Source organism: Pan troglodytes, chromosome 12 (assembly GCF_028858775.2).
Source record: "Pan troglodytes isolate AG18354 chromosome 12, NHGRI_mPanTro3-v2.0_pri, whole genome shotgun sequence".
Taxonomy (NCBI): Eukaryota; Metazoa; Chordata; class Mammalia; order Primates; family Hominidae; genus Pan; species Pan troglodytes.
This window is the reverse complement of record NC_072410.2, coordinates 13,963,879-13,980,362: the sequence shown is the minus strand read 5'-3', so window position 1 is coordinate 13,980,362 and position 16,484 is coordinate 13,963,879. Positions and strand designations below refer to the sequence as shown.

The following is a 16,484-nucleotide window of genomic DNA, read 5'->3' as shown; positions in this document are numbered from 1 at the left end:
CCCGAATGCCTGAATCACAGTGCTTTAGGCTGATCTAAGGGAGGGGCAGCAGCCAGGCAGCCATGGAAGAAGGAAGGAAACTGGTAGAAGGACCTGGGAGAAAAACAAGAGGAATTGACCCAGTAACTTGAGGTTCTGACCATCGCTCTTGAGAGCAACTTGACTGCATAGAATTTGAAGTGCATAATCCCCTTGTCTTTGTTAGGAGTGTGTTTTACTCTCAACTATGATACCATATCATGACTCTGACATCTACTACACAAGCTATCCTTGCTGACTCTGGAGCAGTATCCCTTCTCCTGTTTCCTTCTACCCCTTGTCCACCAGGCAGCCCCTTGAGCTTCACACTTCTCCACCTTTGGGCAGCCTTTCTGGATCCCCTCAGCAAAATTAGGCCCCTTCTCTCTTCTCTCCCAGTGTCCCTTGTACAGGACTCCTCTGGTATGGGATTTTTGTGTTGCACACATGGTTGGTTAATTAGGGAATATTACTGTCATCTTCAGATAAATATTGGCTATAACAAGAATAACTGTGCTGCTTTATGTTTTTTATAACAAGGGACATCCCTTTCAGAAAAGAGATGTCTTTTTTTTAACGTTCAAGTTAATAGTGGCATGGTGGTGTTGAGAAAAGAAAGAAAGCCATTAGTCTAGATAAAGAATAAAATGTACTCAGGCCTGGCGCGGTGGCTCATGCCTGTAATCCCAGCACTTTGAGAGGCCGAGGTGGGGGGATCACGAGGTCAGGAGATCGAGACCATCCTGGCTAACACAGTGAAACCATGTCTCTACTAAAAATACAAAATATTAGTTGGGCGTGGTGGTGGGCGCCTGTAGTCCCAGCTACTTGGGAGGCTGAGGCAGGAGAATGGCGTGAATCCGGGAGGTGGAGCTTGCAGTGAGCTGAGATCGCGCCACTGCCCTCCAGCTTGAGCAACACAGTGAGACTCCGTCTCAAAAAAAAAAAAAGAATAAAATGTACTCAGTGATGATTAGCTGTTATAGCTGATTATTTGAAACATTAAAAAATTAAAACTCTAACACTGATAGTTCAGTGAGAAAAATAATTTTAATATGAATCTTAAACTCTGTCCCTTTAATTCCATTTCTTTCCATTCAGACAACTGTAGTATAAGAGCTGATCCATTGTACAGTTTTATGTTACGAGTTTTCAAACAACTGTATTATAGTCAATTTATAATCAAGCAACTATTTTATAATTTAGTTTTTATGGCATTTCTTTCTTTGGAACATAACTGTCCCATCATTGCAAACCAGATGGGACATGTGTATAGAATGTGATACAGGAAACTCTGATTTGGGGGTTGCAAATCTGTCCTTCACTAGCATGTGGTTCCCTTAAGTTCACTGACTTCTTTTCATCTCTCCTTACCAGGCCCACAGTGATAAATTAAATGAGCGAATATATATATATATATATATATATATATATATATAGTATTACATTTTAATATGCCCCCATACTTCATGAACTGCATACACACCACTTAATGGAAGTTATAACATTGCAAATGCAACAACAACAAAAAAGTGAGTGCAAAGCAAGTGTCTCTTGCCACAGTCATATCCCATCACCACCACCCCTCCCCCAAAAAACTCATCCCTCTCACATGGAGTTGTTCATTAGGTTCTAATTTTTGGTTTTCATGTCAGGAATCCTCATCATGATGTCCATGTGCAGAGAGGTGCACGTGTATGAATATATCCCATCCGTGCGGCAGACGGAGCTGTGCCACTACCACGAGCTGTACTACGACGCAGCCTGCACCCTCGGGGCGTACCACCCACTACTCTATGAGAAGCTCCTGGTGCAGCGCCTGAACACGGGCACGCAGGGGGATTTGCATCGCAAGGGCAAGGTGGTTCTGCCCGGCTTCCAGGCGGTGCACTGCCCTGCACCAAGTCCAGTCATTCCACACTCTTAAAAAGGGTTTCTTGGGAATCAATGTGCAATAAGGTGCTACTGTTGTACTCAAAGTCACAAAAGAATACTTGAAGATAGATTTTAGACAGTGTAGTTTTGAGTCTTTAAACAGTAATTTAGTGGTGGTCATGAGAATCCTTCTCTTTCTAAGCCATTGAGTATGTATTACTGCTTTGAACATAGAAATGGTTTTTTTTAAAAAATAAGGCTCAAGAAAGATGCAAAACCAAGGATAGCTAGAAAGAAAACACGTGTATGACCATGGGTATGATGATACCTCCAGAAATGTTAACAACTTATTCTTCTGCCATGAGTACCCCTCGTCAGGGTTGGTTTCAATGACAGGTTTTGGTGATGTTCCTGACCATATGAAGTGGTTTATGTTTAGAAACATTCAAATTGAGGGACATCATTTACAGCATCGAGTGTGTCAGTTATACATGCATTCATCATTAAATATCCTAGGTTTTATGACAGACATTGAAATTATCACTCCGATGTGTTTAACAGCAAAAAATTCCCAGCACATCCTGGCAAAGGCTTTTATTTCCAACCGTTGCATTCTTCATCTCTGCCTCCCATTGCCCACTGAATGCTTTGCTTTCTGTGCATCAAGACAGAGTTCTAAAACCAGAAAACATCCATCTTGAAAGGTCCAAGAAAAAGCCAAATTCCATATAGCACCACAGAGGAGGCCCTTTGTTTCCCTGCAGTATTTCAACCAGGAACATTAGTATCACATCCACCAGGAGGCACATCACTGGCAAGTAACATAGAATCACAGGGCTGCAGGTGCCCCTGGACACTCCCCGGTTCTGGCTTTTCTGCCTTGTACCTCCTCACCTGCAGATCTACCTTGCAGCTTTTGCATAGTCAGTGACACACTTGACAATTGGCACAGCTGCGCTGGGGAAGACGGGAAACACCTTGCTCCTTCCAAACTAGAAGGAAAGATTTTGGAGCCATCACCCTGTGCTTCTAGGGATGCACGCCTGTCTTTATTATACAGGTTTCTTGCAGGTTTTTATCAGCCAGTGGGAACTCCACAGTGATGAGCACTGAATCTTCACTAAATCTTCCTACAGACATTTAGGAATCCAGTCCTTGCTTTTGCAGATATGTTTTATGTCAGCAGCATGACAAAGCCATATAATTAAATAATTTATCTGAAAGCATTGCTTATTAACAAGGAAAATATGTAGATGTGTCAGAGGGAAAGGCAGCTAGAGGGAAATTTTCATCCCAATATGTTAGCTATATTCAGGGTTGATTTTTTCTTTAATCTCAACTGTCACTGATACATTGAAAAATTTTTGCTATGAATATAGTGAAACAGAAACATTCTGTAATACCTTAATTAAACATGCTATTATTTCAATGTATAACCAAAACATATCTCCATGGTACAGTTAAGACTTGTTGCAATGACAATAGCAGCTTAATTAAATGCGTTCTCCCTTGCAAAATGTATGAATGTCAGGAGAGTTTAGTGGAAAAGTTTTCTTTGTTTCAGGATTGGTTTCTTCTAGACTGTTCTCAGGACTACTTTCTTGAGCAAGAATGGCTTACAGAGACTGAAGGCTTCTGTTTGGTTAGTCTATTCAGCAGATATGGAGCTGGAAAACAAGACATCTCCTATAGCTTGTTATAATAGTGAAGGAGAAATTGGAAAGTTTTAATCACAATAATATCCAATAAAAGCCCATTTTGAGAGTTTTGTTATTAAGTCAATGAGAAGGGATAGGTAACTTTGTCCTATATATTAACTTATGTCTAAATAGACATGGTTAAGCCATGTTCCTTTCTAATTTCTTTTCTTTTCTTTTCTTTTTTTTGAGACAGTCTCTCGCTCTGTCGCCCAGGCTAGAGTGCAGTGGTGCGATCTTGGTTCACTGCCAGCTCTGCCTCCCACGTTCACACCATTCTCCTGCCTCAGCCTCCTGAGTAGCTGGGGACTACAGGCACCCGCCACCACGCCCAGCTAATTTTTTGTATTTTTAGTAGACACAGGGTTTCACCGTGTTAGCCAGGATGGTCTCGATCTCCTGACCTTGTGATCTGCCTGCCTCGGCCTCCCAAAGTGATGGGATTATAGGCGTGAGGCACCACGGTGCCCGGCCATTCCTTTCTAATTTCTTGAAAAAACTTTGTCTTGTCCTTATGTTTACATGTGTGTAATAATTTCAGCAACTCTGGAATGTGGGTGAGGTGGCTCTGGTGGATGAATATTACTCCCTACCCTCCTTGGATCTTTCTAGATCTTCCAGGCCATTAAATGCCCCTGACTATTGAAGCTCCTTTTATAGTTTTGCAAGTGGATTTACTTGTAGACATCCTTACTATCCAGCACAATCCCCCTTGGCTGACATGAGAACTTGGTTAGAGGAGAATTTATTGGGGTCAGTGTAAATATTCAAGTTCAAAAGCCTCAGAACCCAACACTTTAAAGATTTTTAAATGGAATTTTGTCGTAGTCATTGTACTTTTAAAATAGTACTTTCAGTTTCATTGAGGTTACAAGAAAGACTGAAGAGTACAAAGGGAATTTAGTTACAATTTTTGCATTTATTATGGCCTTAAAGACTCTTGGGAATCAGGGTCTGTTCAACAGTCAATAAATGTAATACACACATTAATATAGTACTGACTGGGCATTCTTCTATAAAAGTTTAAGTTTTTTGGCTTCTAAGAAAATGTTGGGCAGTTATAGTTAACTTGATGACTACTTCTAGTATTAGCCAAACGGGTCCTAAGTGGCAGCATTTTGCCAGACATTGACTAAATCCTTACATGCCACATTTACTGAATTCCAATAAACATACAGTTCTTCTGTGGAGTAGTTAACAGTAAGTGGCAGCTCACTGAATTTCTCCCAGGTTCTGTCTCTTCCAAAATCCTCCATCCTCTCTTATGAAGGGAAGCTGATAAAAAAAAATCCTCTTGGTGCAAGCTGAAGCTGTTAAGGATTCCTTTTTTCACTCTCAGGACCAACAAACATTCTTTTGTATTTCAAGATAATTTCACCCGTTGTTGTTGTTGTTGTTTTGTTGTTGTTGTTGTTATCACAAAGAAACAAATTTTGAGCAGCAATGACAATTCAACCACATCTAGATTCTCCCTAACTTATTTCTCCAGCCAGTCACACCAGGTAGGTGGGTAACCTTTAACAGACCTGGTGTTCTCACGGAATACCGATGCTCGTCCCAGGGAGCTGACATTTCCCACTATGTCCTTATAGAGCTGCTCTTACAGAGAACTTTGTGCTTAGGACCAAGGGATGGTCAGTTAAAAGTTGCATGTAAGCATCAGGCTTGTGCATTAAAATGGGCAAGGGAGGGCTTTTATACATCTTTGAATGACCAGGTCTTTCCTTGTCTGCCTGAAGGCAGAGCTTCGAGAAACAGCACTTCCCATGTGTCTGGTCCTCTTGGTCTCTCAGCCAGACACTTAATCAATCCTGGACTCTCCAGTAGTCCTCAGTCATTGTAGCCATAGCATCTGCAAAAAAAGAAATGCTAAAATAATCATTAGCGTTTTCAAAATTAGGAAATCAAAGTAGCTGGGTCACTCTCTTACATGTGTATGAGCCAGTTCATTCTGCTGGACAGATCATACTTACGCTGCTGATTGACTCTTCTGAGCAGTAACACATCTCCTGAATTAATTAGGTAGGTCCCGTTTGGGTGCATTAAGTGGGATCAGTCTTAGATGAGTGCCAGTATGTGATCGAATTTCATACGCACAAATGCCATGATTCAAGTTCTCTCTCCAGTTTTTCTTATAGATCAACACACAGTACATGTGGTCAGTTACTTGGTTGAATTTCTGCTTAGCTGTGGTAAGAGACAGAGAAAGGGAGTGAGGTGGGACCAGGGGAATTATCAGAAAGACATGAGTGAACCTATTGGCCAGGTAGCTTCCAAGTATGTTCTATCGTATTGTCTGTTTTGATTCTGATAGTTTAGAACTCTTTCTGATAGTTTAGAACTCTTACCCAGTGGTTACATGACTGATCAAGGCAACTCCATCTGGAAATTAATTGCTTAGGTAAAATGTCCCTGAGTTTCAACTTGTCTTTTATACTCTGGATGTTCTCTTATGAGATTATTATGCATGTTTCTGTCACATGGGCATTATTTACACACTTGATAAATGAAAGGTATTTCTCTGTCCGTTCAAGGAAATAAAATGTAAGTTCTTGTTTTATTAAATGAATGAAGCCTTTTGGTTAAAAAAAAAAAAGTAATGTAATATGTTTCTGTTCAAACTTGAGCTAATGACATTTAAGGAATTAAAGACATTGATCTAGTTCTTAGTATAAAAAGTGTACATGTAGTAGATATAGTTATATAATTGTGTATATACATATCTACACACATGGTTGGTTTTATATTGCTTTTTCATCAATATTTTTGACTGAAACCTTTACAATAAATTTTATTTTAATTATGTAACCACTAATATTTTGAGAGAAGGAAGCAAATGTTATATGTCCTTCTGTTAAAAGAAAAAAAAAATTCAGTCCTCCGCCAACCGCTTCCCACACACTCATACTCTGCACATCTTGGCTACATTAAAATGGTCTGACAGAATTATTTAAAAGGCACTATGAAGGTAGAACACTACCTTAATATTTTATCCTAGTCAGAAGCCTGATTTAACACTGAACTTTGAAGGGAAGCTTAGCTATAGCTCATGGCTTTCAAAGATTAGAAGAAACATTTACTGGTTCTATGGAAAATAGTCTTGCTAGGTAGATTGGAAACAAAGAAATTGCATTGGTGGTGTTAAAATCTAACATTTATAACAAATCCTGTTTTATTCTAGATGAAATACTTAGACAATTCTTCCAGTGGAAACCAGTGAACTTTTTTAACAGCTTTGGGAATTCTTTTGTATGATAATTTTTAAAATGAAATGTGTACTCTTCAAACTAATTAAAGCTTGAAGTTTCCCAGGAGTCGCATTTTAAAAGTGTTTGTACACATTTTAACACTTTGATATTTTCTATTTTGGTTTTGTATATTTTTATGTATACACAATGTACAGACTTTTTTCTTGTAAATAAAACATGTTTTCATTTGTCTAGAAGTTTCTTGTTTTAATTCGTAGAAGTTACACATACAAATGAGCAAGTGGCAAAATAACAGTCCATCCCTAGGAAAACAAATGGCGAAGCTGAAATCTAATTAGAAGACTGAGTGGCGACAGAAGGAACAGCAGCAGGCCTTCAGCCATGAATATGGACACAGCCTGGGCCTAAAACCACAGGTGGGCAGGTTTCTTTCTTCCAGGGATTAATGGCCACATGCCGGAGAATGAAAGTGGCGAAATCAAGTGGAAAAGGCATATTTAGGCTAACAAATCTTGATGTTGACTTAATAACCCAAGATTTTGATGAATGCATGGCTTTGGGAGACTCTTCCTCAGCTTGACAGGGCATTAAGTCTTGGAAAACATAAATAAGTTATTCGAGGAAAGCCTAAAGACAGCTGAGTCACCTACAACCCACCACAATGTCAAATTGGCCTTGGTATTTTCATACTTGTGACATGAAGGGAAAATCAGTTAATTAGGCTCCTGGAAAGAAATTCTCGGTCATTTGCGCTTTCTGTTTAGAATGTGAGGAAATCCTCAAATCAAGAAAGTCTTTGGGGTTTTTGATGTGAGGACAGTGTGAGCAGGTAGGAAATTCAGAGTCATCCATCACCTCAAACAGCTGTGCTGAATCAGAGAGGACTCTCACCACCTTCATGCTGTTGTGTTTCTTTCCCCACAAGATGACCACTTTCTTCCAGCTAATTAAAAGGTAGACAGGGCTGCACCAGCCCTGATCGGGAAGGGCTGGAGTGGATCACTGGAAGGATACTGTTCCGTGCTCTCGGAGAAGCCAGGCATGCGCACACTCCAGGGACTCTGAGGGGCACACACAGGAGACTTGGTGTCCATTAGCACTAGATGCTGCTGGAAGGATTCAGAGGAAGAGAAAGGAATTGTATAAGATACGTTGCACTCAGAGACAGCAGGAGCTAGGGGAAGGAGGTGAAGTGAACAGCAGAGAGAGAGAGAAGGCTAAAGTGAGAGGGAATGAAAAGTAAGTCCAGGGGTCCCAGATGCCATTTGCATATCAAAATCATCAACTCAGAAACAGAACTATCTCACAACCAAAGGCATACCCAGTCAACCCCACTGAATGCGCTGAAGTGCTATGTTCAAGAGACCCTGGTGCACAAAATGTGGCAGGGAGAACGCCTTCCTGCACTAGATCTCTGCAAGCCCCTCATTGCCTAGAGCACGGGCTGGCCCACAGCCTACTTTTGTAAATAAAGTTTTATTGGAACACAGCCATGCTCATTCATTCACATGTCTATGGTTGCTTTCACCCTACAAGGGTAGAGTTGAGTAGTTGCAACAGAGACTTTGCAGCCACCATGCCTACCTGGCCTTTTACAGAAACAGTTTGCTGACCCCTGATCATGAATACAATCTGTGGAAAACTCTTTAGACTGGTCTTGTGGTAGACGATGTACATGTAATCCTCATAAGACCACCTTCTAAAATAGGTATTATATTAGCCCAGGAAAGTTGAAGTCAGAGCAGTTAGGTGTCAGCCTGTGACACATAGCCAGGAAATGACAGCCAGACATGCAATCTCTGACTGGCTTCAAAGCCTTTGGTCAGGAGCATTGTGTTAGTCTTCTAATAGCAGCCTTGCCCTGGGATGCTGCCCTAACACTAAAAAATTCTACAGAGGATCATTGCACTTTGAATATTGTGAGAAACTGTGCTTTCAAATTTATGGAGACTAACATTGGGCTTTTCCAGAGGCTTTTCCAGTCCTCTAAATCCCCAGAGCCCCGGAGTCTTTCTGAACTGTATGTGTCAATCAAGTACAATTATTTTGTCATAAGAAGGCAGCCTCTATGATTGTCATGGCCCAATATAAAGAGTGCCTCTGATGTGGTATAGAGAAAGCAGCCAGGAAGGATTGACATTCCACAAGCTCTATGCCCAGCCACTCTCCTAGCTCATTGTATCATGTTGGAGAAACAAGCAGTACTTAAGAATGAGGAACCCCCTGAGAAACTGATCAGAAAAGTCAAAGCAAAAGAAAAATCAATGACTTTGGAAAATATGTCTTTTCTTGTTATTGCTGGCTTACCATCCCAAGGATGGGAAAAAAAGGAGATAGAAACAGCAATATGCCCTTTAGTTTTTAAAACAACGCTGGCATGAAGAGGTTAAAGGGGGTATGGGAGAGCCCAGGAGGGTGCTAGAAAACCTAGAAGAAGACATTTCAGGGACCTCAGCCACCCACGTGGGCCCAAGTAGAGGAAGAGCCAGCAGTGATGGTGACTCACTGAACTCATTTTTAGGAATATTGTGCAAGAAATTGCATTCTCAGACAACTTTCTTCCAAAAACTACATAGTAGGTATGTGTGAGAAACAAATATTTTTCCCTAACTAAATTTATTTCTTACCTTAAATCCCCTTTTCAATGCAAGGTAAAAACTACCCTATTTCATCTAATCTAAGACATCACTAAGCATAAAATGCACCATTCTTTTGCACCCCAGTACAAATAAAAACGTAATCAAACTAGAACATGAGTCTCCTGTCCCACTTAGGTGTGCACTGTGAAGCACAGTAGCCATGAGCCACGTGTGAATTTGGCGTAGTTGAAATGTGGCCAGTCCTGAATTGAGGTGTGACGTGGAAAATACAGGCTGGACTTCCAAGACTTAGTAGGAAAAGGTGAATGTAAAATACCTCAATAACTTTGTTATATTGAGTACATGTTGAACTGATATTTTCAATATATTTCTTCAAATAAAAACATGTTACTGAGATTAATTTTGACATTCCTTTTTATATCTTTGAACATGCTTACTAGAAGATTTAAAATTGTCTGCTCACATTATATTTCCAGTAAACAATAGTAACTTCGAAGTTTGTCAAAAAAGCACTTTAGACTTATTTAGGCATAGATTTTTCATTATATATCACCAAGGGATACAAAGGAAAGCACAATATGTGTGAAACTGACCATTTAAATTATTAAAACATTTATACTTACAGTAATTCTCTTTCGAATCACTTTTTGAATGAGTCATTAATTTCTATGATTTTTCCTTTTTTTTCTTTTTTTTTTTTTTTGAGTCAGAGTTTCACTTTTGTTGCCCAGGCTGGAGGGCAATGGTGCGATCTTGGCTCAGTACAACCTCCGCCTCCCGGGTTCAAGCGATTCTCCTGCCTCAGCCTGCTAAGTAGCTGGGATTACAGGCTTGTGCCACCACGCCCGGCTAATTTTGTATTTTTAGTAGAAACGGGGTTTCACCATGTTGGTCAGGCTGGTCTTGAACTCCTGACGTCAAGTGATCCACCTACCTCAGCCTCCCAAAGTGCTGGGATTACGGGTGTGAGACACTGCGCCTGGCCAATTTCTATGATTTTTTTTCTATCCCAAATTGTCTTCTGAACCATCAGAAGCAATGGCAATGCACTAGTTTTAAAGAGCACTCCACGACTGTTTCCAGGATTTTCTTCTAAGGTACTGGTACATTCTGTAATTATAACCATGAGTATGCCTGAAGATCAACAAAGCAAATTTCTGAGCTAAGAATGATAATTAATTCCTCAAGTTTATAATTTATCTTCATTCATGACTTAATAGTTTTGTCATTTGCTGGCATCATTAGCAGACAACAGTAGGGGCCAATCGCTTAAGAGAAAAATATGGACGGTATACTTTACATTGAGAAAAATTTAGCAATTATCATAGTTTTTACACCTGCAAATGAGGAAATGATTGCTATATTAATAAAGCAAGTTGTTGTTGTAACAACTCCCAAATATAAGATTTGGGTTGTGCATCCATGATAGTTCAATAGGGTGTTTGGCCAACATCCTTCCACATGGGGAATGCGGATACAGGTTCTACACCTTGAGGCTCTTCCCCCTGCCTGAGGGCTGCAGCGCCCCCCACTGCAGCCTCTGCATGAGCCACCAGATGGGGAGAGAGCAGCAGGACCTCGTGGACACTTTCGGGCCTAGCCTGGGATGGTATGCAGGTCTTCTGCACACTGTGCTGAAATCAACACATGCTAGCTACGTGACCTTGTGTATATTACCGGATTTGGAAGATGATGTTGAATAGTAAGAGCTAATATTTATTAAGCACTTCATGCTGCCCATTGTCCTGCCATATCACACCACATGAAATGATGTATTTAATCTTATAGACAAAGTACCATTGATTTTGCATTTGACAAATGAGAAAACTGAGACATGGAGAAATAACCTACGTTACAGAGCGGGTAAGGGGTAGAGCCAATCCAGGTAGCTGGCTCTGTAGCCCTTGATCCCTTTGTTGTGCTATTACTGTGTTATCGACTGTTAAAAGGAGCCTGCCACAAAGCCCTATTAGCCACCAGACATACTAAAGAGCCATACTTATGGACAATATGAGACAAATAATTCGCTTTCAAAAATTAGCCTCTGTCTCCCTTCTCCAAGGAAAATAAGCCTGGAAAGTAGAAAATAACATACATGTTGAGACTGAACACCCACTATGTAGCAGATGCTGCACCAACATTACCTGATTCTCAGGTAATGAGAATCCTTGGAAGATAGATATAATCACCCCCATTTGATATAGAAGGAAACAGAGGCTCTAGGAGGCTCTCCTCCTTGATCAAGGTCACTGTGGCAGGGCAGGGTATGAGCCCAGGTCCTTTTTCTCAAAGTCTGTAATATGTTCACCCCCCACTTCTTTGCGTAAGGAACAAAGTGAATACAGGTATAAAGATGGGGGCTTGCCTGTGTCAAAAACATGGGGACATCCACCATGAATGGGATTTCCAAGAAGATTGTCTTAGACTCTAGCTCTTTTATGTCCTAACTCAGAGAAAACATCATAGAATGACTGCAACAAAGCCTTGGGGAGTTCCATGCAGCCGTTAAAGCCATGTCTAAACAAAAGTGCATGATGCGGGAACTAATATGATGTAATGTTAAGGGAAACAAGTAGGATAGAAAACTGTATCTATGTTGTAGTCTCTTTCTTATTCATATAGACACACATATTTCTTATAAATTTATACACAGATATATGTACATGTCATACCTATATACTTCTATGACTTAAAAAATCTTTAAAGATGGCCAGGTGCAGTGGTTCATGTCTGTAATCCCAGCCCTTTGGGAGGCCAAGACAGGCAGATCACCACCTGAGGTCAGGAGTTCGAGACCAGCCTAGGCGACATGGTGAAACCTGTCTCTACTAAAAATACAAAGTTAGCCAGGCGTGGTGGCAGGCGCCTGTAGTCCCAGCTACTCAGGAGGCTGAGGCAGGAGAATCGCTTGAACCCAGGAGGCAGAGGTTGCAGTGAGCCGAGCTCGGGCCACTGAACTCCAGCCTGGGCAACAGAGCTAGACTCCGTCTCAAAACAAACAAAAAAACAAAATCCTTAAAGATGCCAAAATAATTGTAACAATAATTATCTTTGGGCAGTGGGGAAAAAGGGTACTTTCTGTCTTGTCCTAATACCTTATATTACACACATTTTTAAAAGGACAGTAAATATAATCACAAACTTTAAAAAGCAAGTTTAAAAAATATTAGGGAAGACTTTGGGTCTAGTGAAAAGAAACTGGGCTCTGATAAATGGTGTGAGTGATCAGAAAGGAAAATCTACATCCTGATTTTTGTTTATTCATTGTTTTAATCCAAGTGTGATGAGGGCCAGAGCCCCAAATGTCCACAGCAACACAGGCTGCATAGCACCCAGTGACCAGAATTGCATCTATATCCAAGCCCTTGGGGCAAGCACCTGGGATCACATTATTGATTTGAAAGTCACGGGTCAGTCCCTGCCTCCCAAACTAGCTATGTGACCTTGTGTATATTACCTACTTTCTCTGAGTTTGGTTTCCTCATGTGTAAAGTAGAGATAATGACAGTACCTACTCATTGAATTATTGCAATTATTAATTTAGACACAGCATGTAAATTATCTAACACAGTCTGGCACCTAGTGAATATGAATTGTTGGTGGCATTATTATTATATTTCGATCTCCCCAGCCCAGTATATCTAAATAATTAATAGAGGAGAACACTGATGAATGCTAGACGTTGCAGATGGTTGCTTTTTCAGGGAAGTTTCATCTCCTTAAATTTTAGAAGTGAAATAAAACCAAGTCTTTGTGGTGATGATTTGTTTTCAAGGCTCTCTAAACAAAACTGCAGGAATCCTTTTTCATGAAATGAGAAATATAGGTAAATATGTTTTTCAACATTTTTTCTTGTCCTGTTTTTTTTGTTTGTTTTATTTCGTTCTGTTTTGTTTTGTTTTTTCCATATAGAGGATCTGTGCCTGCTGTCAAGAGGTCTCCGATTCATGGCTCCAAGGACGAGGTCAAACATATCTAAATGATCCTTGTCAGAATCTGCACACTCACTAAAAATGAAGCTAGCAAACAGAGGGAGCGTTGTAAACAGTACAGCTACCCTCTGCATTCTCTTCTTTCCAGTTTCGCACTGTATTGGAGCTTTCCCACTGTGGTATATTGGTTATCTTGCAGCACAACAGACCATAGTGGCTCAAAAAAAGAATGATGTGTCATTCCTCATGCTTCCACAAGGTTTTGCTGGGCAGTTTCTCTGCTTGCTTCTCCTGGCACACTCCAGGAGCTATGTTCAGCTGGAAAGGCAGCTGGGCTGGACGGTTCAAGATGGTCACATTCACATGTCCAACAGGTGGCACTGGCCATCGCCTGGGTTCCCTCCTTTCTCCTCCATGGAGCCGCCCAGGCTCCAGTGAGCCAGAGTGGCTCCCTTCCAGCAGACCTCGAGGTAGAGCCCTAAGAGGGTAAAAGGGAGAAGGTGGCAAAGTGACCCTGGAAAAGAGACATGCGTCAGGACGGAATGATCTGTGGCTGTAGAGCAGCTCACCACACTTGAGTGTGAGCCCTCAGTTCTTCCGTTGCAAGCCAATTGCTCCTTGCCCAAGTCACTGTATTTCCATTCTCCCATGACTTTATCCAAATTGGGAGCAAGATTCCCCACCCATAGAAAAGCAGAGATGTTCTCGCACATGACAGTCTGCAGTTGACTAGCTATTGCCAATGCTGCACCCTGGGGTCCCCTCTACTCTGCAGTAAAGAAGCTGTGCACCCCATCTCCCCAGAATCCTCACTCCATGTGGGTCTGGGTAAGACTATCAATCAGAGGCACTCAGAGGAGATTTCAAAGATAAAAGAGAGTGAAGGGCCATGAGTTTCTAGAGGCAACTGGTGGCAAAGGTGTGAGCAGATGCGTGATTCACAGTGGCTTCACAGCAACTTCTGGAGACCCCCCTACTTCATTGCTCTTACGGGGAGAATGGCAGGAGCTTGCTAGAAGTTCTGGAGAATTATGGGGCTTCCTGGGGTGCACTTAAGAACCGCCCTCGGGTGTGCCAGCTTGAGATCGCTGGTGGCAGCTTCCCCAGCCTTCACTCATAGTTCTTCCAACTGTTTGTGCAAGCCACTATTTCCTTACATTAAAACCTCTAAACCTTGAGAGCATAGCGTGGCTTCTGTTCCCTATCTGAATGTTGAAGGATACAGTTTTTCTTACCAGAGGATTCCTCAGATCTGACCAAATATGAACGTAGCGGAGACCTTATTGCCAGTGGAAAATGGGATGTTTACCACCCATGACATGTTGTGGCAAAGCCATTGAAGTTCCCAAATGCAGTTAGTTGCCTGGAACCAAGTGCCTATAGAAGGCCAAATACAGGAAATTGAGCAGCTGCTACATGGAATGTTCTGACGGAAATGAACAGCCCAAGGTTTAATGTGGGGCTTAATGGTTATTTCTCACTGGAACGAAGATTTGGGGAAAAGGCAGTGACACGCTTGTCACTTTAAATTCTCATCTTAAGGCAGGCATACAGAGGTTCAATGGCTGTCCTCAGGAAATCCCTTATTTCTCATAGCTGAACAACCAGGACTCAGGGAAACTAACCAGGCCAAAATTGAATCCTGCGAGTAGCCAAATTATAATACAAATTGGAATTGCAGTGTTTTCTGGTATCTTACGTAAAGTTAAAGTGTTAATCAGGAAAGAACATCCCTGAGATTAGAATGGGATCAGTATGATCCTGTTCCTATCATTCTGAGGACCTTGAATCCCACGTCCCAGCAAGCTCCACCTGCCAGAGTAGCCCTTTCTCCCCAAGCAGAGTAGGTGAGCCTCCTCTTACTTAAAGACTGTATAATACCTGCATCTGAAGTAGTTAGCTTGCAAGGGGTGACGATTTTCCCTCAGACCCACCTCACCAACTCTTAATACTTTCACATCTGTAATTAGAGTCTAATAACAGCTATGGATTCACTGTGGACTTTAAGGGGAGGAGTATAAAATGTGATCTCAAAAGAGATTCTATATGTGATATGGTTTGGCTCTGTGTCCCCACCCAAATCTCATGTCGTTGAAGTGTGTAGCCCTCCCCTCTTCACTCTTTCTGTCTCCTGCCACCATGTGAAAATGTGCTTGCTTCCCCTTCAACCTGCCACCATGATTGTAAGTTTCCTGAGGTTTCCCCAGCCATGCTTCCTGTGCAGTGTGTGGAACTGTGAGTCAATTAAGCCTCTTTGCTTTATGAATTACTCAGTCTCATATAGTTCTTTATAGCAGTGTGAGAATGGACTAATACAATATGCAACAAAATAATTGCAAAATTTTATTGGTTTACATTGAGTGTAACCTGAGGACTATGTATAGAAATAGATTCTGAAATAGATTCCTAGTCAAATTTCTATTTGACCATACTGTTCCAACCTGTTTCCCGAGTTACCCATCAGGTTGCCAGATATGAATGGGTGCCATAGTTGCAGAAGGCTCTGTAGCTGATCTAGCCTACTGGGCAAGATGCCTTACATAGGAGCCATATGTCTAGCAGGTCCACGGTGGGCATTAGCAGACCCTGATAGATTACATATGGGAAATCCCTTAAAATTTTGGAATAAGATCATCCACTCCTTCATATAACTCCTCTCCTTTTAAGAAATAGCTCCTAACTTGCTTCTGGGCCCTGGTAGCATCTATGTAGCTCAAGATGCACATTGAGAGTTGCGTCTTGCCTAAGTCAGTGGTCCCCAACATTTTTGGCAGCAGGGACTGGTTTTGTTGAACAATTTTCCCACAAACAGTGGTTGAGAGGGGGTAGGATGGTTTCAGGATCAAACTGTTTCACCTCAGATCATCAGGCATTAGATTCTCATAAGGGGCGCACAACCTAGATCCCTCGCTTGCATGGTTCACAATAGGGTTCCTGCTCCTATGAGAATTTAGTGATGATGCTGATCTGACAGGAAGCAGAGCTCAGGTGATAATGCTCACTCACCCACCACTCACCTCCTGCTGTGAGACCTGGTTCCTAACAGGCCACAGACCAGTACCAGTCCATGGCCCAGGGATTGGGAAGCCCTGCTGTAAGTCACTGAGCCACAAAGCTGGGCATGGTAGCTGCTGTCCATCATCAAGTTGAACT

General features: G+C 41.6%; 1 protein-coding gene and 1 long non-coding RNA gene across 11 annotated transcripts in view; one reads left to right on the top strand and one right to left on the bottom strand.

Moving 5' to 3' along the window:
• The window catches only part of ST6GAL2 (ST6 beta-galactoside alpha-2,6-sialyltransferase 2), an 85,279-nt gene extending 78,244 nt beyond the window's left edge, over positions 1-7,035 (top strand). For 8 of the 9 annotated variants that reach the window (XM_009443039.5, XM_063788771.1, XM_009443035.5 and 5 more), the window contains exon 6: positions 1,674-7,035. In XM_009443039.5, the coding sequence (XP_009441314.1) occupies positions 1,674-1,945 (272 nt within the window). In that variant the 3' untranslated portion in view covers positions 1,946-7,035. 9 annotated transcript variants of the gene reach the window in all.
• The window catches only part of LOC104005123 (uncharacterized), a 222,700-nt gene continuing 207,265 nt past the window's right edge, over positions 1,050-16,484 (bottom strand). For both annotated transcript variants that reach the window (XR_001715987.4, XR_008546339.2), the window contains 2 exons: positions 7,655-7,908; positions 1,050-5,777 (listed from right to left, as the gene is read on the bottom strand). This is a non-coding gene — a long non-coding RNA (uncharacterized LOC104005123). The remainder of the gene's footprint in view (positions 5,778-7,654; positions 7,909-16,484) is intronic.